The sequence below is a fragment of the Nicotiana tabacum genome, chromosome 20 (assembly GCF_000715075.1).
Source record: "Nicotiana tabacum cultivar K326 chromosome 20, ASM71507v2, whole genome shotgun sequence".
Taxonomy (NCBI): Eukaryota; Viridiplantae; Streptophyta; class Magnoliopsida; order Solanales; family Solanaceae; genus Nicotiana; species Nicotiana tabacum.
In genome coordinates, this window is record NC_134099.1 from 157,529,144 (window position 1) to 157,555,595 (window position 26,452).

General features: G+C 38.5%; 1 protein-coding gene and 1 long non-coding RNA gene across 3 annotated transcripts; one reads left to right on the forward strand and one right to left on the reverse strand.

Annotated features, from left to right (window-relative positions):
• Window positions 1-1,836: 1,836 nt before the first annotated feature.
• LOC107761984 (agamous-like MADS-box protein AGL27) lies at window positions 1,837-14,352 on the reverse strand. The gene is made up of 7 exons (XM_016580285.2): window positions 13,699-14,352; window positions 3,953-4,031; window positions 3,342-3,397; window positions 3,173-3,272; window positions 2,763-2,804; window positions 2,231-2,272; window positions 1,837-2,110 (listed from the first exon to the last, which is right to left on the reverse strand). The coding sequence occupies exons 1-7, from the start codon at window positions 13,881-13,883 to the stop codon at window positions 1,991-1,993; spliced, it is 624 nt and encodes a 207-aa protein (XP_016435771.2). The 5' UTR covers window positions 13,884-14,352; the 3' UTR covers window positions 1,837-1,990.
• LOC142174713 (uncharacterized) lies at window positions 1,911-11,063 on the forward strand. 2 transcript variants are annotated; one of them, XR_012703746.1, is made up of 3 exons: window positions 1,911-2,047; window positions 4,436-4,834; window positions 7,338-11,063. It is a non-coding gene; the product is annotated as an uncharacterized LOC142174713 (long non-coding RNA). The 2 variants fall into 2 exon arrangements; XR_012703747.1 differs by lacking the exon at window positions 7,338-11,063 and having other exon boundaries at window positions 4,436-4,580; window positions 4,668-6,149.
• Window positions 14,353-26,452: the final 12,100 nt, after the last annotated feature.

Below are 26,452 nucleotides of genomic sequence, written 5' to 3' on the forward strand. Positions count from 1 at the left end.
GGTACAAATTAAAACTAGAAAAATTTATTTAAGTTTATTTATTGAAATCATATGCATAATTTATACTATACTAACATGGGCAAAGTTAGGGGAATAGAAGGTGGTTCGGCTATGTATCACTTTGCTAAAAAATTTACATTATAAATAAAGTTATTTTTTTTTTATTTTACACACACGCGCGCGCACACATATGTGTGTGTAAAATTAAAAGAACCTTATATAGAGAGAGAGAATCCATTTTCCTTCTTCCCGTACCTTTTTTTAATCAACTTGGTGAAAAGCATATCTTTGCCACGATAATACTAAGTATATATCATTGTCAGTCTAATAAATCAAACGTCTATTAATAAAGTATATTCACTAAATAACCTCATTATTATTTAATTGTTGTATTATAAACAACATATTATAGTTCTAATATAATATCTTTACAAACCTAAACATTTACCTTACATCCACTAAATAGTCTCATTATTATTGAATATTTCATATTCTAATGAGCACATTATAATTCTAGTATAATTTATTTGACAAACGTAACAATAGGTTTAAGTCGTAAAAATAGCACGGTATAGCTAGTTTTCGGACTGGTCATTCAAAAATAACCAGCATTTACGAAGTCAATGAAAAATAACCACTATTTTACTGCAACAGAGACTGGTCCAGCATAATATACTAGAGTTCGGTGCACCTGTGTATGAACTTCAACATATTATGCTGGACCGGTATACTTTGCTGACTCCAGTATAATATACTGGAGACTGGAGCACCGGTGCTCCAAACTCCAGTATATTATACTGGACAATTATACTTGCTAGAACTCCAGTATATTATGTTAAAGTTCTAATGTACTTATGCCTGGAGTTCCAGCATAAGTATGCTGGAATTCCAGTATAATATACTGGCATATTTTTCGGGTTTTGAACAGTATTTTCGCTCAAATTTATCTTTAATGAAAAATGAATAAATTTTGATTACTTTTAAAACTAGACTATTTTTAAACGACCTGTAAATCTTACTATTTTTAAATTTCTCCCGTTTAAGTCGGTAAAAATCAGACCAAGAGAAGCAGCGAAAGCATTCAGCACAGCAGGGACGGTTTTCTAATTGAAACATAAAGTGTTCCACGTGTCGGAATGCAGGCAGAGCTCAAATCGGCGAAAATCAATCCAAAAGGACAAATAACGAGTATCTTCGCGTATATATAAACTCCCATGTAGTCATTGTTATGATACATCAGTTGATTTGCTGTTCTCTTCAAACTCTGAAGCTGCTCGATAAATGGTAACTCTCACATTGTAACTTCATATTTCACATATTCCCGAATAACTTTTTTTAGGAAAAAAAAAGTTTTCTTTTTTGGTGCTTGATTTCCTTCACTTGTTTTGTAACCATTGTATTACTTCTCCAATCAATATTATTATCAACTTTTACTTCTCAAAAATAGACAAGTTTTCTACTAAATCTATTTGTGTTTATATTAGTTCTTGACAGCATTAGATCCTCCTAGCCAACATTAATGTGATAGAAGGTGTCATCTTTTGTGCTCCCTTTCTTTTAATCATTTTATGTGAATGTATTTAATATGTACCTGGAGTTTAAGAGAGAAATATAGAGCTTTAGATATTATGCCATAATGCTATAAAATTTGACTAAGTTTAAATTTAAGTTGTTTCAAAATGTATACAGACAGTAATGACAGCCATAAATACAAATTTTTTCCCATGCATGTATCGTTCCGATTGTATCAATAAATGAAAATAAGGACTGAATCCGTACACATCTGACTTGCAAAGAAGAACTCATCACGCTCACAACCAATCAGTTGGTCTTATAGAGGAACATTCAAATATCTTTTATTAATTCTGGAAACTCCTTATTTGTAGTACTGTTTCAGGTACAGCAGGACAATGGGAATTTAAAAAGTAAAGATGCACCAGATAACCTTGGCAAGTAGTAGTTCCAGTTACAGGAAACCTTTCCTGAATAACTAGAGGAAATTCAGGGTCGCTTTTTGCTGTCGACAGTTCATGCTGGCTGGTGCAAGGTTAGTGAAATCTAAAGCCATCGTCCCATTGGTCACTTCTCTCTCGTTCTTAGTCGTAGCTATCTATGGGGCCATAGATATGCACATTAATTAGTCATTTGGAGAAACATGGAAGATATTTTTGCAGACTCCACCTAATTCGATCGTGCAAGTGGAAGAAAAGATTTATCATCTAAAATTTACCTGGTTCTCCAGATGTTTGTTTTCTTCACTCAGCAGTTTTTCCTGTATAGAAAAGTCTTAAGGTCATGCCTGCTGTCAAGCATAGTGTAATGGCAACTTAACATCATATTAGTTCTGCCTCAAAGTTAGAATAACCAACATTTTTAACACAAGTAGGTAGAGCAGTACTAGACAACAGCGCGCATGATGTTTTCGGAAAATGAGCAAGTCTACTAGTGCTGTGAGTTTGATCCCCCTAACTTATTTTAGTGTAGCAGATCAAGGAGCTGTATTACTTAAGATTATCTAAGCTTAAGCATTTGACGTTAAGATGGCATGCAAGTTCCAGGCAGGTACAGGAAACCAAGCCAAGCATATATCAAGTATATATACCATGATGAGAGTCAATATTCAGGGAGTCGGAGACAAAGAGATGACATGGCTCTGATAGAGAAGGGTTCACTAGTTAGAAACATGATAGACCAAACTCTTATTTTTCTAGAAATGCTTTCCCCATACCAACATATCTGGGCCAGTAGTAACCGAGACCTACCTTCTCGCGAAGACTTTTGATAGATTCAATCATCAAATGCGTCTGCATAAAACAAATTAGTCAAATCTCCTTCCAAGGATAAACAAATGTCAAAATATACTTAAAAGAATATGCAAATACTTCTAAAATTACGAAGTCGTCTAAATAAATGTTAGTACAAAGAACAGCTTGCGTTACCACGAAAAATTTTCAGGTCCCTGGCTTTTGGACGAGAAAATAAATCAAGACAAACTTACAAATTACAACCTGGTACAAGATTACAAGAGGTATAAAGAATGAGAACACAACTGAAGTACACTAGCTACGGGGTGTAACGTCTAAAAAACGCGATGTACAGATCAACACCAGAGTTCTAAAAAAATGTAAATTTAACTAGGAAAGTAAAAAAGTAGAGAGGAACTTGGTGTGACCTTGCTAGATCTGGCTTGCATTAGAGCAGTTTGCAGTTGGTCTTCCAAATGGACAAGGTCAGTCACACTGAGATCATCAACAGCAGGTTCCTCGAGTTGCCTTTCAAATTGAGACAGAAGATGAGTAGTATTCCTTTCAAGAAATGAAAGAGGAGCATGAGGTCAGTACCTTTCTACCGTTTGTAACAGTTCTCCCACTGTCATGAAGCTTGAATATTTAGAGTGCTATTTCCACCTCACAAGGACAGAAAACTTTCAACAATCAGAACTGTAAATATTGATCACTACTCTAAACGAATTGACCATAAGTTACTCCATACAAGAATGAACCATAAAATACTGTCAGAGGTTGTACTTATCAAAAGAAAAATGCTGTCAGGTTTTTTGGTTTCAACAAAATACTAACCATGTCTAAGCACAAGACACTTGTTAGGCACCATGATGACAAGTTACCATCATTAATCACTACATACTAGGTTGAACCTTCAAGTCAGAGGGCACACAAATATCCCGGATAGTGTCTTTAGACCTATTCAGGATTACAGGAAGTTACATGGATTATACAGTGCATTTGGAAATAGTCTCCGACAGATCATTTACATGGATTATACAGTGATTTTTTTTGGGTGTATTAACTATGCACCTATGGGGTTGTTTGATATTATTCAGGGTACAGTACATAGGTTATAACATTCACTGGCCGCAAACATATTTCAGGTATCCAGAGAGAGCTCTAAGTCATCAGAATAAACTGGATTGCCAAGTCAACTACACATATACCTCTGTGTCCAAAACTTCTGCAGAGCTCTCTTTTTCTGCTTCCACATGGCTGTGGTACTGTTGAACGATCTCTGTGAGACTGAAACATACAAAAGTGTGAGATGCGATTACTAATGTGTAAGTACACAAAATTGTAGGATACAATTATTGAGTGATAAATTAATTATTCCCTCGGGTTATTTGATGTTTAAGCAGTTAAGTTTACATGTTCTAAAACTATGAAAGAAGCTGAGAATTGCATAATTACAGGAAAATAATAAACTTAATTGATTCTATCTGATCCTATATAGTATATTTCACAATTACCTCAAGCTGGTGTATACTTTCTAGATGTGCTTTATAGTTTCTCCAACAAGCTGCAAGCCCTCATTTGTATTACTCGTGCCTTTGATTTTTTTTTTTAAAATTTTATAATCCAACTGTTGGTCGTTGGATTCTTTAACATCGGTTGACTTTTTTCCTTTTTTCCCTTTGGGTTGCAAGCCTGGAAGGACTGACCGATCTAGTAAACCCCGACCAGAGCAGTAATATCTGGACCTTTCATCGAAGCATAAAGTTCGTATTTGGCCAACATAATGGGGTGCCTTCGGTGATGATGCTACACAAGCTCCCTTGATTGGGTTCAAAGGTGTGTGTTTGTCTATGTTGTTGATGTTAACAAGAAATATCTTGAACAAGAAATATCTTGAACTAGAAATATTAAGTGCATGTGCAGAAATGCTCTACAAAGTTGACATGCCAAAAACATAGACGAGAAAGAACAAGCATGACAATAAGCAGCATCAAATCTTGTTGAGGTTGCCTTAGCGATAAGGAAATAATCAGCTAAGGTGACACGAATCATCACAAGTCCAATCACTCAATTAACCATGCCAGGTAAAGGTGAGTATTCTATTATGAGGTAAAAGGGTGTAAAGCATACTTTGACGGACATTAAAAGCTTCGTATAACTTGAAAAATCATTCGTTCATTCATCTGTACAGGGTTAGAGACCTTAGCTACTAACTTTTATACTTATAATGAGCAATCTTTGATAGATTAAAACTTGATTACCCATAGTATGGTAAGAGTTTCATATTAGAATCAAAGGAATAATTGCACTGGTCCTCGTATGGCACAAGATTATGCTCTAGTATGGTGTAGAGACCTAGCACAAAATTATTATGCATGCGTGAGGGTCACAAAATATGTTTAACATAAAGAAGCAAATCGAGCATCGGGACTAAGTAGAGTTGATCCTAAGCCAAGAGCAAAGAAGGAATAGATAGTACATCCTAAAAAAGACAATGTCGAATAATAGCTAAAACCTCATTCCAAAAGGCAGTGTTGTGAAGAGCGTGAAGCGAGAAAAAGCGACAGCCTCCATTTCGCTTAAAGCGAGAAGGAAAAGAGAAAAGCGAAGCGCTCACTTTATTGAAGTGAAGCGGAATTTTAAAAAAATATTAAAATAAGAGGTAGGGCAATATACCATTTTGTTAAAAACTGGGCACCATAAAAACAATGGAAGAAGAATTGGGCAGCATTTCAGTGAAGAGAAGACGACTTGGAAAGAAGAACCGAAGGTTAACAAAAAAAATTCTCCAGCATTTCTCTGCTATTTGGAAGCTGAAACAGTGAAAGAAGAAGAAGAAGAAGAAGAAGAAGAAGGAAGAAATCATCACATACCTGTTGCTGCTGAATCTCTGTTGAAATTGAAAAGGGAACCCTAGTCGTTGTTGCTGATGGTCGTGTTTTAATAAAAGAACACTGAACCCTTCTTTTTCAATTAAATAGGCTGGCAGCTGTTTAAAACAAAGAAGTGCACGCTTCGCTCGATTCGCTTCGTCGCTTCTCGCTTTTTAGTGGGAAGCGCACGCTTTTGTCTACCTAAGTCGCTTCATATAGCATTAGCAGCTAAGGGGTTGTTTCGCTTCGCTTCTGGCTTTAAGCGAGGAAGCAAGCGCTTTTCACAACCCTGGTCGCATCTGTGTTAGATCCTTAAAAAATACACTATTTTTGAAGGATCAGACATGCACCCGGCGAAATTTTCAAAGAGTTCGAACAACGTAGCTCACGACACATTTCCATACATTAACTCATTGAATTCAAAAATATCTCCTTATGGCACACCATTATAGCACAACACATTGCAAGTTGTCTTCCTTGTTGTATCTTTATAGAGTACAATATCCATTCTCCTTCTATGTACTTGATCTCGTAAAAGCAACTTATGTCAAGAAGCCTGAATTCCTAGTAAATATCAAAAAACAAAACATGACCTCTTTCAGAAGATGATACTAAGAACAACTGATTGACGTTATTTCAAACAGTGTTAATGATACCATCCACTAGGAAGTTGTAAAGGAGAGAACATATATCACTACAGCTGCAGCTGCAGCATCCCCCGCAACAGCACGAAAAATGATTATATGCTAGAACTATAATAGAAAGGCCTTGCACCAAATTAAAAAATCAAAGAAAAAGGGCATTCCAGGGATCATCTTCCAAGGACCATGCCCGACGAACCAAACATGGGTTATGCGACATGATTATAAAGGCCAAGGATAAAACCTTTGCTTCGTTGATGATCCACTAAAGGATGAAAATCATGCTAAAGATCCTCACACAGAAATATACATAAAGTAGTAAGGAATTGGAGGAAAAAAATACACCTTCATTTAGAGAAACAATTTAGGAGAACGGAACATGTGACTTGCCCAAAAGGCGTGAGAACGTTAAAATCTCTTGCACGACCTTGAAATAAATCAAGCTCAACAAAATAGATAACATTCATTGGTATGTTGATTTTACCGACTTTCAAGTAACACAATCCAGATAGTAGATTAAAGAGGAGCGTAAGCGCAAAAGAAGTAAAGGAAATACAACACTTATCAACAGCGGATTCCATTATCCTAAAAGTGGAAAATGCACCGACTTCTCCAGCCACGATGGGTCTACCAACACAAATAACACCCATCAATCCAGTCGACAGAGAAAAATGAGCGACCACCAACAAACCTATTATTTCTAAAAAGGATAACCGCTATTAATGACCACTAAATATGAACAACTACAAATAACAATTTCGAGGGTTGTATCAAAGATATTGTGAGACAAATTTTCTCATATAGTCAAAGAGGATAGGCAGAAAGAGAAAACTAAAAGGTAAGGTGATATAAGCAAATGATCACATGAAAAGCAGATCAAGACAGGAACACTACGAAAGAGAAGGAACCTCAGCCAAATATAAGCGAAGCACAGACTGAAACGTGAACTATTGCTCGGAGAACACGATGAACTTTTTCATAACATGTCGTGTTCATTACATTGTCTTTCTCTCTCTCTTTTTTTTTGTTGGCTTCTAATATCTTAAGTAATGCTTTTTTCTTTTGTTCTTTGTTGCAAGGAAGGAAGAAGATACGATGAAACCCTGTCTAGTCCAGCTCCAGCAACCATGGTGAGATGCCCAATTACTACACAACTATGGACCCAAAGTGCAGAATGTTCGTCCACAATATCGTCAAATAATAAAGGACTTTCAAAAATATATATGTTGCATGAAAGATAAAGATCCGGCTAAATCATCAATATTTTATTGTAGAAGAAACAATTCTATCTCCTAACTCGAGAATATGTCAAGGCTAATCGTCTAATTTTTGTTTATATGTATATTCTATACTACTATGAAGCAAACGGTCCAACATGTTATAGTATTACAAAAGTATTATAGTCCCTTTTTCGTTTTATGTGACACTAATTTTTTTAGTATGTTCCAAAAATAGGAATTTCTATATTTAGAAATAATTTAGCTAAATACTTTTTACTTTACCTAAATGACATGACTTTATAGCCATAAAAATGTCATGGTATGTTGCTCTAAAAGACGTTCTTGTTGGACTTCGTGCGTAGTCAAACACTTTCACAAAAGATGAAACGGAGGAAGTGATTAAAGATATGAACCCCATCCATTTGGAGAGTTATTGACAAGGTATGGTCACATATTTGTTAGATTGCCTGTGATGCTTTCACTATGTTAAGACTAATAAGTTTGGGTAGTCAAACACTTTCACAAAAGATGAAACGGAGGAAGTGATTAAAGATATGAACCCCATCCATTTGTAGAGTTATTGACAAGGTATGGTCACATATTTGTTAGATTGCCTATGACGCTTTCACTATGTTAAGACTAATAAGTTATTTTGGATATTTTAACTAGGGGTATTTAATAATTTTTTGTTTTACAAAAATTTCAAAAGCTGATATTAATATGCTAATCTTTTGAAGTGTTTGTAATGGATGAGTAAATTTATAATTGATGCACCTATTTTTTTAAGATGCTTGAGTTATAATTTCCATCAGCAGTGGTATCAATAGTCATAATCCCATTATCGAATCAAAGAAAAGCAAAAATTTATTCTCTAGCCAACAAAATGTCTATAACTTCACTATCAGGTAATGTAGAAATTGCCCATGTTAAGTTCGATGTAAAATACATTGGCCATTTTAAATTCATATTGGAACTACATCAAAATATGGCCGAGTAGGGTTTTCCTAATACTTTGGGTATCGGTAAGCATTTGGATCACTTGTAAGGTTTTCCTAATACTTTGGATATAGGTAAGCATTTGGATCACTTGGATCAAATTCTTTTTTTTAGACCTTTTACAAGTATATAGAGCAATATATTTTCTTTGGTTCGATGTTGCAAGAATGATATCTTTTTTTATGACCGAGAAATCCGTCTAGGGCCGATCCTTTGAACCAACCGCAACCTTCGAAACTCGGTGGATAATGGGTCCACCCCTCTACCCTTCTCCACTTAAATACCAAGCTTTGCTTTGCATGGTGTGGGGGCTTGAACCTGTGACCTAAGACACAAATCCACCACCCTTTGCCACTTGAGCGAGACCCTGGGGGCAAGAATGATATCTAGGATTTTGTTTTTACCCTTTATGGCCGTGAGTTGAGAAAATAAGCATATCTCTTATAAAATGATGGATGCCATTCAACTTTGTGTCTCATATGCCAAATTGTTGTAACCACAAAGTGACCCAGGACCTTGAACAACCCGCCAAATCTAATCCCTAATTAACTCAATAGTATTCCACTGCATAATTTACATATTCATATACCAAGTTGACAATAAATTTTGACAAATCGATGTTAGGGATTCTTTCTCCTCAAAGTAGGTGTGAACTACGTCTTTTTAGGATAAATGTTATATACAAAATTTCTTGGAATTGAGATTGAGGTTTTACTAAATGAAGAATTTACAGCAAAAGGAGTAAAGCTTGAGTCGGCTAGTCCTTTTTTTTCTCTTCATTTCTCGATGAAAGACTATCCCTATGACAATGGACACCTTCATGGTCATTAATTGGAATTCATATGTTGTACCTCCGGAAAGAAGAAAGGCAAAAGGCTCAAGTGATTTTCCCTTATGCATAACCTAGGGAATACAACTTCATAAGAGCGAGAAAGTATGGGTATAGAAAGAATCACATGGTTCCCTATCGTGATAGAAGCAACAATACGATAGGAGTGCACGGGTTTGCAATTGGACTCTTCTCCAACTAGAAGAGTTGCGCCTATGACTCTGAAGCAAAGGGAGGTGGTCCCGAGCATTGCCTATATGGCTATATAGCGTCAGCGTTGTTTGCAAATCACGTTAGTGTCAGTTCTGATCCCTATAGGAGAGCGGGAAGGAATTTCCCCTTAAGTATTGTCAGAATTGAAAGTACGTCAAATAGCAAATCTTGAATGCATTGAATGCCTTTGGATTTGAATAATTAGCATGCAATGTTATGCACAGTATTCATGATTGCTACTCGTTTATATATTTTGTGCTACCACATGAAACGCTTATGGATTAAAATATCAATACTATGATACAATGAGAAGTGTATGACATACAAGAAACATAAAGATACACCAAAGTAATCACCACATTCAACATTAAGTGCATGATATGATGCAAAATCAAAAAGGTAAAAAATCAAGAAATTCAATAAGTCCAAGAACCCATTCAAGATTAGAATTTCTTTTCCTTAAAGATTAGAAATTCCTATTTATTTCTTGTTTTAGTAAGATTATATGTGTAGTTTTAGTCAAACTAGGATTGTTAGTCGGTATTATATTCCTACTAGAATTTTTTTTTCTATTTTAATTAGAATATGTTTTTCTTCACCTTATTCTTAGTTTAGTTTAATTAGGATTAGTTTTTATTAACCTCGTCAATTTTATTCATTGTCATGCCTATTTAAAGAATTTTATTCATTGTCAGGCCTATTTAAAGGGCTCACTCAATATGATGAAAATAAACATTGGTGATCAGTTTTTCTAAACTCTTGCTTCAAAAACGTGAGTTATCTTTTATTTTCACTCTTCCCCTATTATTAAACACTTCATGCAATCTTGCGAAACTAGGGAACGAATGAGTAAAGTTTCTTTCATCTTATATTCTTCTCACGTGAGTTTGAAAAACAATTTAACTAGTTTTGTGAATAACTTTCGTGGGGGCGCTTTTGTTTTCTTTATTCATTGTGCTTGAGAGGTGCAAAACCTTAAAAGTACATCAATTTGGTATCAGAGCATAAGTTTCAAGTTCGAATTCTTGATTTGCTATCTTGTTCATCATGTTACCAGACAAGAAAATAGCAAGTTCAGGATCCTCTTCAAGGGATCTGAAATTTAAAATTAAAAAATTAAGAATTAAAGTCCTTAAACGAGACAATGAAGAAATTACAGTTCAACTAGATCGCTTCAAAGTGCATCTAGATGGCTTTAAAGTGCAGCTAGACAGCTTGATGGAATCTACGAGGTGTCTGGCTGAATTGGTTGAAGGTCGTGCTTCAAAATTAGCTACCAAATTTGTCACAATGCCTACATCCTCCACTACTACATAACATATCAGTACCACCGCCACGTTAACTACTTCGATATTCACCAATTCAACCGCATAGAGCAGGATAAATTGGCAGGCTGAAGAGGTTAAAGCTGACCAAGGCATGAGAGTATCGAGGCACCATGCCTAATATGATAAATATTTAGATAGTCAAGGGAGTGAAAAGGACAAAACTGATGAAGTCCATTATCAAAGACACAAGGAAACATGCATTGGATCTACAAGTTGAGGATTTACCATCAAAGTTTTATGATAAAACCATTGGAGTATCCAAACCATGTGCGTCATTGACTTTCCACCTTTCAGAGATGCTCAACACAATATTGACTTGATTGTCGAATCTATCATTTCAAACAAGGCAGCATATTGCATTAATCCTAAAGTCCATAAGATGAGCAAAAAAATCAATCCCCGTCTTTCTCTTAAACTCCGCCTTGACATCATAAATGTATATGTATGGCTATCATCCCAACAATTGTTGGTGTAGAACCGTTGCAGTTGATGCATTCTAAGAAAAAGCGTTGACCTCCACATGCTTAATTCAAAGCAAGACATGGAGTTAGTTAAGTTTCTTAAAGTTCTAACACCAATAACTTTATATTGTAAGTGGAAGCTTGATAATCAATATAAAAAGATTACATGAAGAAGGCTTGGTAAAAAGTTAATACTTAAAAATTGAAATTTAGTTAAACCAAATGCTAAGTTTTCTGATAACGTGAAGAAGCTCTACGATTAGCTAACAGAATGTAAGTTAAAACCTAGTGAGTATTTGGTCCGTGTTCTTTACTATATCAAATCTTGCGCCATTCATGGAAGTTGTTAGGCTCGAGGGCGAGTTTTTTTCATCTAGAAGAATGATGCAAGATCAAGAAGACCAAAATTTAAAAAAAAATTCAAGAAGTCTTAAGAATCCAATCAAGATTAAATTTTCTTTTCCTTAAAGATTAGGATTTTTGGACTTAAAATCATGAGGAAGAGAAAAAAAAGTTGTGTATGGTCAACCAAGGATCAGGTGGGTGCCTTGAATGAGAAAAAGCTCAAGAGTTGGAGGAGAAGGTTCTGATTATGGGAGCCTGGAGGATCAATGGGGATGCGAGTTGTATGTGGACCATGACAGCAAAATGTATTATATAAGCTGCGAGAGAGAGAGGCGTTAAAGGTCTCGAAGGTTATTCTCTACCAGCCACAAAGGAGGCTGGTGGTGGAGTGAAGAGGTCCAAGGAAAAGTAGAAGATAAGAAAGTGGCATATTTGACGCTAATAGAGAGCATAGACAAGGAGGCGAAGAGGAAGAACAAGGAGCGGTATAGAGAAGCTAAAAATGAGCTGAAGTTAGCGGTTCGTGAAATCTTGCGGGATTAAGAAACGAGTGGGTAAGATACTTTTCATCTCACATGAGTTGAAGAACATTTTCGCTAATTCTATTAAATACTCTAGTGGGGTGCTTTTGTTTTCCTCTTTTTTTTGTGCTTGAGAGATGCAAAAACCTTAAAAGTATATCAGGATACATTCATGGTCCATGCACATTAAGGAGATTCAACAAATAAAATCAATTTCTCAAGGTATAATGTCAATGTTCATATATAACACGGACATACCGTCTTAAAAAAGAGAATAGACAACATATGAAATCTTTTGGATGAGGAGTCTCAAGTAGAAACATATACACTTAATTGGTCCTATTAAAATCCTATTAAAAACAAACACAAGTAGCATACATATTGAAACCACTAATAGGGATGATAAAAGTTACTCCCTCCCGTTAAAATTAGATGAGTTACTTTCCTTTTTAGGGTTGTAGGTTAGGAGATAGTTGAGTCTTTCCTTACTTCGTACCTTTGTGAGGCTAGTCTCGTACGTAGAGGTTTTGTCAAAGTCAGATAGTGGCAATTTTGTGTCTTACTACTCTTTCGTTTTTCATAGCGCCGGGTTTATGTACTATATATTGCTTTTGCTTTGCATCTACTTTCTCATTTTCTTGATGTTATTTTTCTTATGTTTTCTTATCAGTCTCTTTTCGTCTTCTTGAGCCGAGAGTCTTTCGAAAACAACCTCTCTACTCCTTCGGGGTAGGGGTAAGATCTGCGTACACACTACACTCCCTAGACCCCACTAGTGAAATTTTACTGGGCCTAATGTCGTATATATATAAAAAGGAAAAATTGTCAATCTTGGATTTTTCACTTTTAATTATAAATCCTAAAAAGAGAACTATTACATTGCTTCTGTTCAGGAGATGTGTATCTTATAAATGATCATAGCAACCATCACTAGGTGCTATTACCAATTAGATTGCTCATGTGGAATAGCAATCAATCACAAAAGATACCACAAGCACAATAATATACCATAGACTCATGGAAATCTTATTCCCTACTAGCCGTTGTTAAAACAGGCCAACCCCTTTTTTCTCCAAAATTTTCTTCAAACAGCAATGTTTCTACACATCAATATTTAATGTACAAGTCTTAAGCAACAAGAAGTGAATCTTTTGACATACACAGACGAAAAATATCAGAATATCCCCAACTAAAATTCCTGTAAAAGAATGTTCAAGAAGGTGGTTCCTGATATTCACGTCATAATTCTATAATCACATGCAAAAAGACACTCTTTACTATTCATTGGACAGGAAAACTCAGATAATAACAGCACAAGACTGACTGTTTTGTGTCAGCATATATGGCTAGGTGTCATCCTAGAGATTCACCAGCTATCATTCTAATAATGCTTCTCGAATGTTGAAGAGGTAACAAATATAATGGAGTGCACCTTCTGGATAAGTACAAACAAACAAACAGAAACATAAAAGTATGGAAAATAGGAACAAACTAGATCTAACAATATGAGGAGATTTAATGAGGAACCTGTTAGTACTGGAGAAGTCGTAGAGTCTGCCCCGATTGGAGAATACAACAACGGCGACATCGGCATCGCAAAGAATGGAGAGTTCCTTGGCTTTCTTTAGGAGTCCTTTCCTCCGTTTAGAGAAAGTCACTTGCCTGCTGCTCTTGTCTTCGATTCGCTTTATTTCTACTTTCTTACGCCCCATTAACTTGCCCAATTGAAAATCTTTTAGGTTCCTTTTTTTATCTATAATAATTGTATCGTTCCATATCCACTATCATCGTCTCTAGGGATTTTTATATGCTTTCCATTTTTTTTTCTTGGCTTTCATTCTTCTTCTCTGCCCTCCCCCTCCCAACACACGCACCCCACCCCCAACCACTACTCTTTTCAGTATCACTTCGTCTATCACTCGTTTAATTTTTACTGTTCAAAGCTGTAAATGGCAAAATTATTAAAGTGGAAGGAGAAAAGGATAACTATCGAAATGTGTGGGTTTGACACTTAAAGATTTTAAAATATGAACGGGACTGTTAGCAGCCCTCAATGCGAAATTCGTGGCTGCAGGACGGATTGACACTGCGGACTGCTGAGTGGTTTAGTAGTTTCGGCTGCCGGAAATAAATCGTTCTTAGGAATCAATAATTACGGGATGCGTGTTCCGTTTCCGCTTCTTTTACTTTCCCGTATCGTGTCCGTCGTTTTCTCTTTCCTTTTTGTTTTTTTTTAAAAAGTTACTTGAGAAATTTATAAAACTAATAGTCAGTATTGAAAATATTAATTAAATTAAATTATAATCGGGTTATTAGATCGTATTACTTTAATAAATTTCAATTGTCATTTTATTTATCAGTATAATATACTCAATAATAAAATCTCTACTAAATTAAAGAAACTTATATTGTCATTTGTATAGGATAAAATATGTTCATATAAATGCTCGCATAATAAAGAGACACATGGAGCCAAACGCAGAAGGCAATCAGGTCCGAAGGCAACGGCCCCGCTTGTTCCTGAAGGGAATAATGTTCATAAAGGCGAAATAAATTGTCACGATCCAAATTCTCCTATAGACCGGATGGTGCCCAACGTTACCGTTAGGCAGGCTAATAGTGAACTAACCTTGTGATCATTTCTTTTAAAATTTGAAATAGTCGATTTTTAATTTATGCATAAATAGGAGTAAGAATTTAATAAAACGAGATCTCAAAATTCTTGAAAACGAGTAAGATAAGTAAAATAACCCAAAACCATCAACTGTCTACTAGCATAAATCTCCAAGACCTGGTGTCACAAGTGTATGAGCTACTAGTGGAATATACAAAAGAATACTACACTACTGTCTGAAGTGAAATAGACAGAAAATAAAGCAAAAGAAAGACTTCGCTTGCTGTAGAACGGGCTCAGAAGGCAGCATACCGCTAAGTCTCGTAGTAATCAAGAATGCACGTCAGATTGATATCCAGATGCACCAGCCTCAGATCCTGCACAATTAGTGCAGAAGTATAGCGTGAGTACATAAACAACATGTACCCAGTAAGTATCCAGTCTAACTTCGAAGAAGTAGCGACGAGGGGTCGATTTTGACACTTACTATGGGCTAACAATAAGAATACCGAAATTATAGTTAAGCGTCGATTATATAAATATAGCTGAAAACTCATTAACAGGAAATAATAAATAATTCTTTCACTAATAGTAATCCCAAATTTATTTCCATCATTTAACAATTTAACCTCTTAAACCAATGAAGCAATAGCAATTATAATTGAGCTCCAAGAATTTATTACACACAAATTATGCCGAGGTCGTACAGGCCGATCCAACATAAAAATATTTAAGTTGTGCACAGCCGAGGGTCGAACGACACGAACTATAGATGCATCTATCTATTACCGAGGCGTTCGGCCCACTCCATGAGAAGAGAAAATACTTTATAAACAGTCGATTCAAGATTTATTAAGAGGCTAATATTCAAAGAAACACCAATCCTCAGTAACAGTAAAGTGACCCTTCCAAAATTCAAGTAAATGAAAATTTAACCTTTAACAATTCCTAAGTTCCAATATGATTTAAGCAATTAAATTAACAAGTACGGTACAAACATCGTAAGTATAACATGGTATGGGTCCTAAACTACCTGAACATAAGCATAATTAGTAACTACGTACAGATTTTCGTCACCTCGTGTGTACGTAGCCCCCACAAGCACACATTAGTCAATTCACTTATGGGGTTAATTCCCTCTTACAAGGTTAGAAAGGAGACTTACCTCGTCTCAAAGCTTACTTTCTGGTCCAAAATTGTGCTTTAAACTGTCACGACCCGAATTTTTCACCCTCGATAGTCGTAATGGCACCTACTAGTGAAAGCTAGGCAAGCCAATGATTTCAATTATTTTACCCTTTTCATCTTTAATCCCTTAATAGTTGTATGTTAACATTTTATAAGTAACGAAAGTTAAATAAGCGGAAGAATGAAATGTTACTAGGGGTGGGCGTTCGGTATTTCGGTACGGTATTTAAAAATTACGATTCGATATTTCGGTATTCGGTATATCAAGTGTGCATACCAAATACCGTACCAAAGTAGTTCGGTATGATTCAGTATCTTCTTGTTTGGTTCGGTATGATTTCGGTACGGTTCGGTATCGTACCATATTTTTGTGAACTAAACAATGTTGAACTACTGAATTCTAATTTATTAGAAAATTTCTAATTGCGTGATAATGAGTATAGCAACAAGAAAATGTGGGCAGTACCTTCACTTCTAATAATTTCTAATAGAAATCACTATATGAGCATAGCAGTAGAATATGAGTACTTTCTTTACTTCTAATAATTTATAATAGAAATCATATCATTAAAAAAATTCAAATAAAGTGATAAATGAGTTGAACAGCAACAAATACGAGAAGTTCCTTTACTTTTCTAATTATAATAATTTCTAATGGTTGGGGCGTTGGGCTTAATCTTAGTGGGCTACTGGCTAAGGGTAAGAAATAACAAGTTAGAAACTTGGGCTGAAAATTGATAACGGGTCGGGCAGTGAAGGAAGGTGTACTTAAATTATTCGGTATTTCGGTATACCGATAATATCAAAATTTCAATACCAAGGATCGTACAGAAATACCGAATAACTGGAAATCCTATACCAAAATACCGAATAAACTGATACCGAAATACCAAAATAATTTAGTCCGGTTCGGAATTCAGTTTTTCGGCTTTTATGCCCACCCCTAAATGTAACAATTAAGCCAATACCAATACGAATCTATAACATAAACCACCTAGAACTGGTGTCACAATCTCACAGACTATCTAAGAAAACTACAAATAAAATCTAAACAAGAAAGTACATATCTATCTTTGGAATATAAAAGAAAAGAAAGAGATTAGATAAGGAGGGGACACCAAGGCCTGCGGGCGCCTGCAAGTCTACCACGGGTCTCCTGATGAACTGAAGGTAGCAACCCCTAGCTAAGGTCCGTATGCTCCAGTACCGGGATCTGCACACAATGCAGAGTATAGTATCAGCACAACCGACCCCATGTACTGGTAAGTGTCGAGCCTAACCTCGGCAAAGTAGTGACGAGGCTAGGACAAGACTACCAAATAAACCTGTGCAGTTAAAGTATATACGTCAAGAAATAATAACGGAAACTAGCAGTTAAGGATGAGAAGGGGAAACATGCTGCGGGGGAATATCAAGTAGTAACAGTAACTCAGGAGAAAAGCATAAAGAACATTTTAAAGTTCGCTTCAGTAAGAATAAGGAAACAATAACATTAATATTCACTTTTATTATTTATTGTTGTGGCGTACAACCCGATCCAAATCATATAACACTGTTGCGGCATGCAACCCGATCCAATCATATATCACTGTTGCGGCGTGCAACCCAATCCAATCATATATCATTGTTGCGGCGTGCAACCCGATCCCATCATATATCATTGTTGCGGCATGCAACCTGACCCCTCCTGTCCTCCCTTATTACTCCATGTTACGACATGCAACTCAATCCCATATAATATTATTGTGGCATGCAACCCGATCCCAATATACAATTCAACACCAATCACAAAAGAGTCCCGACAAGGGAACAATAAGGAAACAACAATATCCCGACAAGGGAATCAACAATGAGAATAAACATATCCCGGCAAGGGAACCAACAGTAAGAATTAAATACGTCCTGGCAAGGGAATCAGCTATAACCAAACTTGTACCAATATTTAACTTCACAGATGAAACCTCAACTGGAACCAATACTCAACAATAAACAACAACCACGAGAATAATCACAATTCTTGCTCAACACGGAGAATCAACAACTTAGGCATCTGTAGTACTTACTATGAACACAACGATTACAATTTAAGACTCACGGGCAAGCCTGACAATGACGTATAGATACTCGTAACCACACCTATATATCTTACACTACACTAGCATATAGCAATTAAAGCACAATACTTATTCCCTCAAGCTAAGGTTAGGACAAACACTTACCTCGAACTTCCACGGCCAACTCAAGCCTCAAACACCGCTTTTCCTTTAGAATTCGCCTCCAATTCAATTGTATCTAGCCCAAATTAATTTAACAACATCAATAAATGCTAAAGAATTCATACACAATGCTTAATTATAGGTTTTCTATCATTTTTTCCAAAAAGTCAAAAATCGACCCCGTGTCCATTTGGTCAAAACTCGAGGATCGGACCAAAACCTGATCTCCCATTCACCCTCTAGCCCGAATATGCAATTAGTTTCGAAATCTGACCCCAAAATGAGGTCTAAATTCCAATTATTCAAAAAGCCCTAATTGTACCCAAAATCCTAAATTCTACCATGGAAGAACAATATTTATGCCTAGAAATCTAATGGGTGTTGATGGAAAATGAAGGAGATGGGTTTAGGAATACATACCTATGATTTGGTGTTGATTTTGCTCTTCAAAAATTGCCTAGGTTCTGTTTTTGGGGAAGAAGATGTGAAAAAATGACTTAATCCCGTTTCTGCTACTGTTTAAAAGAGCTGGGCGACAGTGTTCATCGCAATCGCGTGAACACTGTCGCGATCGTGAAGAGTTGCCAGATGTGGACTTACGTGATCGTGAGTTCTCCTACGCGTTCGCGAAGGATTGTCCCCCTGACCTTCACGTTCGCAAACTTGTGTACGCGTTCGCGTAGAAGAACGATAACATCCCAGACCATCCTCCATTTTACACTACGCGTTCGCGGGACAAGGGTCGCGTTCGCGTAGAGAAACCCCCCAGTGTTCCGCGTTCGCATCCCTTACTTCGCGTTCGCATAGAACAAGTTCACCCCAGCCCCGATTTCCCTTTCGCGATCGCGAAGCACAGAATGTTTGTGCATCAAAAACAGCATTTCTGCAACTTTTCCTAAGTGTAAAACCTTCCAAAACCTATTCAAAACTCACCCGAGCCCTCGGGGCTCCAAACCAAACATGCATACTAACTCAAAAACATCATATGGACTTACTCGTGCGATCAAATCGCCAAATTAACACCTTTAACTGCGAATTTAACATCAAATCAAAGAAGAATCTCAAGAACTCTTAAGTTCAAATTTTAACAACCGAGGGTCCGGTTCACATCATATCAAATTCATTTCTTACTAAATTTTTATAGGCTCGACCTAAATACCATATAAGACATGTACCGGGCTCCGGAACTAAAATGCAGGACCGATATCATCAATTTCAAATACATTTAAATTTTCAAAAACTCTTAAAATTTCAGTTAAACAATTTTCTTTAAAAATTTATTTCTCGGGCTTGGGAACTCGGAATTCAATTCCGAGCATACGCCCAAGTCCCATATTTTTCCACGGACCCTTCGGGACCGTTAAATTACGAGTCCGGGTCCGTTCACCCAAAATATTGACCGAAGTCAACTTAAATTATTTTAAAGGCCAAATTAGCATTTTCATCAAATTTTCACATAAAAACATTCCGGATATACGCCAGGACCAAGCACACAAATCAAGGTGAGATAAAAAGAGGCTTTTAAGGGCTCGAAACAGATAATTTACTTGTAAATCAAGTGATGACCTTTTGTGTCATCACATCCTCCACCTCTAAAACAACCGTTAGTCCTCGAATGGACATAGAAAAGAAGTACCTGAGTCGGGGAAAAGATGGGGATAACGGCTTCACATATCAGACTTAGACTCCCAGGTAGCTTCCTTGGTAGGCTGACCTCTCCACTGAACACGAACAGAAGGGTAACTCTTCGATCTCAACTGGCGAACCTGCTGGTCCAAAATGGCCACCGGCTCCTCCTCATAGGTCAAATCCTTGTCCAACTAGACAGTGCTGAAGTCTAACACGTGGGATGGATTGCCGTGATACTTCTGAAGCATGGACACATAAAACACTGGGTGCACAGCTGATAAACTCGGCGGCAACGCAATTCTGTAAGCCACCTCTCCCACTCGATCAAGAATCTCAAAAGGACCAATGAACCTAGGTCTTAGCTTGCCCTTCTTCCCAAATCTCATCACGCCCTTCATGGGAGACTCCTAGAGCAACACTCGCTCTCCGACCATAAATGCCACATCACGAACCTTGCGGTCGGCATAACTTTTCTACCTAGACTGTGCTATTCAAAGCCTATCCTGAGTGATCTTCACCTTGTCCAAGGCATCCTGGACTAAATCTGTACCCAATAACCGAGCCTCTCCTAGCTCAAACCATCCAAATAGCGTCCTACACCTCCTACCATATAATGCCTCATAGGGAGCCATCTGAATGCTCTACTGGTAGTTGTTGTTGTAGGCAAACTCTGCTAAAGGCAAGAACTGATCCCACGAACCACCAAAGTCCATAACACAAGCTCGGAACATATCCTCCAAAATCTAAATAGTACGCTTGGACTATCCATTCGTTTGGGGATGAAATGTTGTGTTCAACTCGACCCGTGTGCCCAACTCACGCTGAACTGCCCTCCAGAAATGCGAGGTAAACTGCGTACCTCGCTCAGAAATGATTGACATGGGCACACCATGAAGACGAACAATCTCCTAGATATAGATCTTAGCTAACCTCTTGGAAGAATAGGAGACTGCCATAAGAATGAAATGCGCTGACTTGGTCAACCTATCAACAATAACCCATATCGCATCGAACTTCTTTTGAGTCCGCAAGAGTCCAATAACGAAATCCATAGTGATACGCTCCCACTTCCACTCAGGAAGCTCAATCCTCTTAAACAAACCACCAGGTCTCTGATGCTCGTACTTTACATGCTGACAGTCAAACACCGAGCCACATACGTAACAATATCCTTCTTCATCTGCCTCCACCAGTAATGTTGTCGCAAGTCCTGATACATCTTAGCGACGCCCGGGTGAATAGAATACCGAGAACTATGAGCCTCCTCTAGAATCAACTCACAAAGTCCATCCACATTAGGCACACAAATATGACCCTACATCCTCAGAACTCCATCATCTCCAACTGTAACCTGCTTGGCACCTCCGTGCCGCATTGTGTCTCTAAGGACAAGCAAATGAGGATCATCATACTGCCGATCTTGGATACACTCAAATAATGAAGAACCAGCGACTATGCAAGCTAGCACACGGTTGGTTTCAAAGACATCCAACCTCACGAACTGATTGGCCAAAGCCTGAACATCCAAAGCAAGTGGTCTCTCACCGACTAGAATATATGCAAGGCTTCCCATACTGGCTGACTTCCTACTCAATGCATCGGCCACCACATTGGCCATTCCTAGATGATATCATTGTCTTTCAACAGATCCAACCACCTCTTCTGCCTCAAATTTAGCTCCTTCAGTTTGAACAAGTATTGCAAACTCTTGTGATCTGTGAACACCTCACATGACATGCCATATAAATAATGCCTACAAATCTTCAGCGCGTGAACAATAGTTGTTAACTCCAAATCATGAACTGGATAATTTTTATCGTGGATCTTCAACTGTCGCGAAACATATGCAATAACCTTGCCATTCTGCATCAACACCGCACCAAAGTCCAATACGCGATGCATCACAATATACTGTATATGGCCCCGAACCTGTGGGCAAAACCAACACTGGCGTAGTAGTCAAAGTTGTCTTGAGCTTCTAAAAGCTCCCCTCACACTCATCCGACCACCTGAACTAGGCACCCTTCTGGGTCAACCTGGTCATCGGGGCTGCAATAGATGAAAACCCCTCCACAAACTGACGGTAATAACCCGCCAAACCCAAGAAACTCCGGATCTCTGTAGTTGATGTGGATCTAGGCCAGTCCTTGACTGCCGCAATCTTCTGAGGATCCACCAGAGGCCTGAATACCCTCTGCTATTACAACGTGACCCAAGAATGCAACCAAACTCAACCAAAACTCACACTTTGAAAACTTGGCATGCAACTGACTATCCCTCAAAATCTGAAGAACGTCTCGAAGATGTTGCTCATGCTCCTCCTGGTTACGGGAATAAATCAAAATATCATCAATGAAGACAATCACGAACGAATCTAAATAAGGCTTGAACACTCGGTATATTAAGTCTATGAAAACTGTTGGGGCATTTTTCAACCCAAATGACATCACTAAGAACTCATAATGCCCGTACCGAGTGCGAAAAGCTATCTTAGGGACATCAAACGCCCTAATCCTCAACTGATGGTAGCCAGATCTCAAATCAATCTTCGAGAACACCTTGGAACCCTGAAGCTGATCAAACAAATCATCAATCCTCGACAATGGATACTAATTCTTGATTGTGACCTTGTTCAACTGCCGATAATCTATACATATCCTCATTGATCTGTCCTTCTTCTTAACAAACAACACCGACGCACCCTAAGGCGAGACACTAGGTCTAATGAAACCTTTATCAAGCAAGTCTTGCAACTGTTCTTTCAATTCTTTTAACTCTGTAGGGGCCATACGATATGACGAAATAGAAATGGGTTGAGTACCCGGAGCCAAATAGATGCAAAAGTCAATATCCCTATCGGGCGGCATGCCTGGCAGGTCTGCAGGAAATACCTCTGGAAACTCACGAATAATAGGCATAGAATCCATAGAAGGAACCTCGGCACTAGAATTACGAACATATACCAAATAGGCCAAACACCCCTTTTCAACCATACGCCGAGCCTTCATATATGAGATAACCTTACGAATGGAATAACCAGGAGTCCCTCTCCACTTGTGAGGTAAACCTGACAAAGCTAAGGTCATAGTCTTGGTATGACAGTTCGAGATAGAGTGGTAGGGTGATAACCAGTCCATCCCCAATATGACATCAAAATCAACCATATCCAAAAGTAACAGATCTACTCGGGTCTCAAAACCCACAATCACAACTATACATGAACAATGGACACGATCCACCATAATAGAATCACCCACTAGTGCAGACACATATATAGGAGCACTCAAAGAATCACTAGGCATGACTAGATATAGGGCAAAATAAGATGAAGCATAGGAGTATGTAGACCCTGGATCAAATAGAACTAAATCATCTCTACTACAGACCAAAACCGTACCTGTGATAACTGCATCGGAGGCCTCAGCCTTGGGCCTGGCTAGAAGAGCATAACATTGGGACTAAGCCCCACCACTCTGAGCTACGTCCCTGTGATGGCCTCCTGCTGGCTGGCCTCCACCTTTAGCGGCCTGACCTCCACCTCTAATACCTCTACCTCCACCTCTAGCACCTCTACCCCTAGCTGGCGAAGTAGGCAGTGGAACACCCAGTGCCTGAACCATAGCACGGGAACCTGCTGTTGTGGCTGAACACCCACTAATCTCGGACAAGCCCTCCGGATATGACTATACTCACCGCACTCAAAGCATCCACCTGAGTGCTACAATTGAGGAAACTGAAATTGACCCTTGTTGGCCGGCTGAACATGAGAATAGCTCTAAATAGAAGGGGCTCTGAACCTGCCTCCAAATGAGGCACCACTGAACCTGCCTGAATGACGGAGCCTCTTATCAAACCCCTGACCACTACCCTGTGATAGAACCATCTCAACTCTCCTGGCCACATTGGCCGCATCCTGAAAAGAAATCTCGTTCCCAATCTCCTTAGCCATCTACAATCGAATCCATTGAGCAAGTCCCTCAATGAACCTCCTCATTCTCTCTCTCTCTTGGTAGGAAGTATGATAACAGCATGACGGACCAAAGTAATGAATCTGGTCTCGTACTAAGTGACGGTCATAAAACCCTACTAGAGACGCTCAAACTTCCTCTGATAGTCCTCCCTCTGAGTGATAGGAAGAAACTTTTCCAAAAATAGTTGAGAGAACTGATCCCAAGTCAAGGCAGACGACCCAGCTGGCTTAGCCAAACAATAATCCCTCCATCAAGTCTTGGCAGAACCTGACAGACGAAAAGCAGCAAAGTCGACCCCATTGGTCTCCACTATCCCCATGTTCCGAAGAACCTCATGAAAGTTGTCTAAATAATCTTAGGATCCTCTGAAGAAGTACCACCATAAGTAATAGTGAAAATCTTGGTGAACCTGTCCAATCTCCACAAAGCATCGGCAGACATAGCTTCTCCATCACCGGTCTGAGCTACCACACCCGACTGAACTGCTCCAACTGGCTGAGCTACTGGAGTCTGAAATTGGGGAGCCATCTGCTCCAGAGTGGGGGTAGCAGGAGTCTGTGCTCCTCCCCCAGCTTGAGAGATGGCTGGTGCTACAAGAAGTAAGCCCGCCGGGTGACACTCTCCATAAGGCCCACTAGACGTACCAGAGCATCCTAGAGTACGGGGTAACAATGAACCCCTCTAGGACCTGAGTTGGGCCTACCGGAACTGTCTGGGCCGAAACCTCATCATCAAACTCTACCTGAGGCGCTGTCGCTGCTGCTCTAGGCTAAGCTCTGCCCTTGCCTCGGCCCCTAACACGATCTTGGCCTCGTCCTCTGCCCCTTCGTGAGGACTGCTGCTGGGGGCTCGGGCTGCTGATCAGTGGATGAAGAAGCACGTGTTCTCGCCATCTATGAAAGAACAAAGTAGAATTCCAATTAGCATTGAGAAACCAAACCACATGACAGAGATGAATAGAAATGAAACTGTTCCTAACTCTGTAGCCTCTGGGGGATAAGCACAAACGTCTTCGTGCCGATCCCTCAGACTCTACCAAGCTTGTCCGTAAATTGTGAGACCTAAGCAACCTAGAGCTCTGATACCAACTTGTCACGATCTAAATTATTTTATGAATAGCGGAAAATTAAATAAGCGAAAGAATGAAATGTAACAATTAAGCCAATACCAATACGAATCTATAACATTAACCACCCAGAACTGGTATCACAATCTCACGGACTATCTAAGAAAACTACAAATAAAGTCTGAACAAGAAAGTACATGTCTGTCTTTGGAATATAAAAGAACAGAAAGAAACTAGATAGGGAGGGGACGCCAAGGCTTACGGAAGCCTAGTCTACCTCGGGTCTCTTGATGGACTGAAGGTAGCAACCCCTAGCTAAGGTCCGTATGCTCCAGTACCGGGATCTGCACACCGTGTAGAGTGTAGTATCAGCACAACTGACCCAATGTGCTGGTAAGTATCGAGCCTAACCTCGACGAAGTAGTGACGAGGCTAGGACAAGACTACCAAATAAACCTGTGCAGTTAAAGCATATACGGTTAGAAATAATAAAGGAAACTAGTAGTTAAGCATGGGAAGGGGAAATATGCTGCGGGGGAATATCAAGTACCAACAGTAACTCAGGAGAAAAGCATAAAGAACATTTAAAAGTTCGCTTCAGTAAGAATAAGGAAACAGTAACAAATCAGTATTTACTTTTATTATTTATTGTTGCGGCGTGCAACCTGATCCGAATAATATAACATTGTTGCGGTATACAACCCGATCCAAGCATATATCACTATTGCGGCGTGCAATCCGATCCAATCATATATCACTGTTACGGCGTGCAACTCAATCCAATCATATATCACTATTGCGGCATGCAACCCGACCCCTCTTGTCCTCCCTTATTACTCTATGTTGCGGCGTGCAACCCGATCCCATATAATATTGTTGCAGCGTGCAACCCCATTCCAATATACAATTCAACATCAATCATAAAAGAGTCCCGACAATGGAATAATAAGGAAACAACAATATCCCGGCAAGGGAATCAACAATGAGAATAAACATATCCTGGCAAGGGAACCAACAGTAAGAATTAAATACGTCCCGGCAAAGGAATCAGTTATAACCAAACTTGTACCAACATTTAACTTCACAGATGAAACCTCAACTGGAACCAATTCTCAACAATAAACAACTACCACGAGAATAATCACAATTCTTGCCCAACACGGAGAAAAACAAAGTAGGCTTTTAAAGTACTTACTAAGAACACAACGATTACAAGTTAAGATTCACGAGTATGCCTGAAAACGATGTATAGATACTCGTCACCACACCTATACGTCGTACACTACACTAGCACATAGCAATTAAAGCACAATACCTATTCCCTCAAGCTAAGGTTAGGCCAAACACTTACCTAGAACTTCCACGGCCAACTCAAGCCTCAAACACCGCTTTTCCTTTAGAATTCGCCTCCAATTCAATTGTATCTAGCCCAAATTAATTTAACAACATCAATAAATACTAAAGAATTCATACCCAATGCTTAATTATAGGTTTTCTATCATTTTTCCCAAAAAGTTAAAAATTGACCTCAGGCCCGCTTGGTCAAAACTCGAGGATCAGACCAAAACGCGATCACCCATTCACCCATGAGCCAGAA

Excerpts from the sequence above, each read along its gene's own strand:
- LOC107761984 (XM_016580285.2), bottom strand. The coding sequence starts at position 13,883 with ATGGGGCGTAAGAAAGTAGAAATAAAGCGAATCGAAGACAAGAGCAGC. Across the intron at positions 3,273-3,341 it reads CTGTTACAAACGGTAGAAAG|GCAACTCGAGGAACCTGCTG; the intron begins GTACTGACCTCA and ends TCAATTTGAAAG. Across the intron at positions 2,805-3,172 it reads TGCAAGCCAGATCTAGCAAG|ACGCATTTGATGATTGAATC; the intron begins GTCACACCAAGT and ends TGTTTTATGCAG.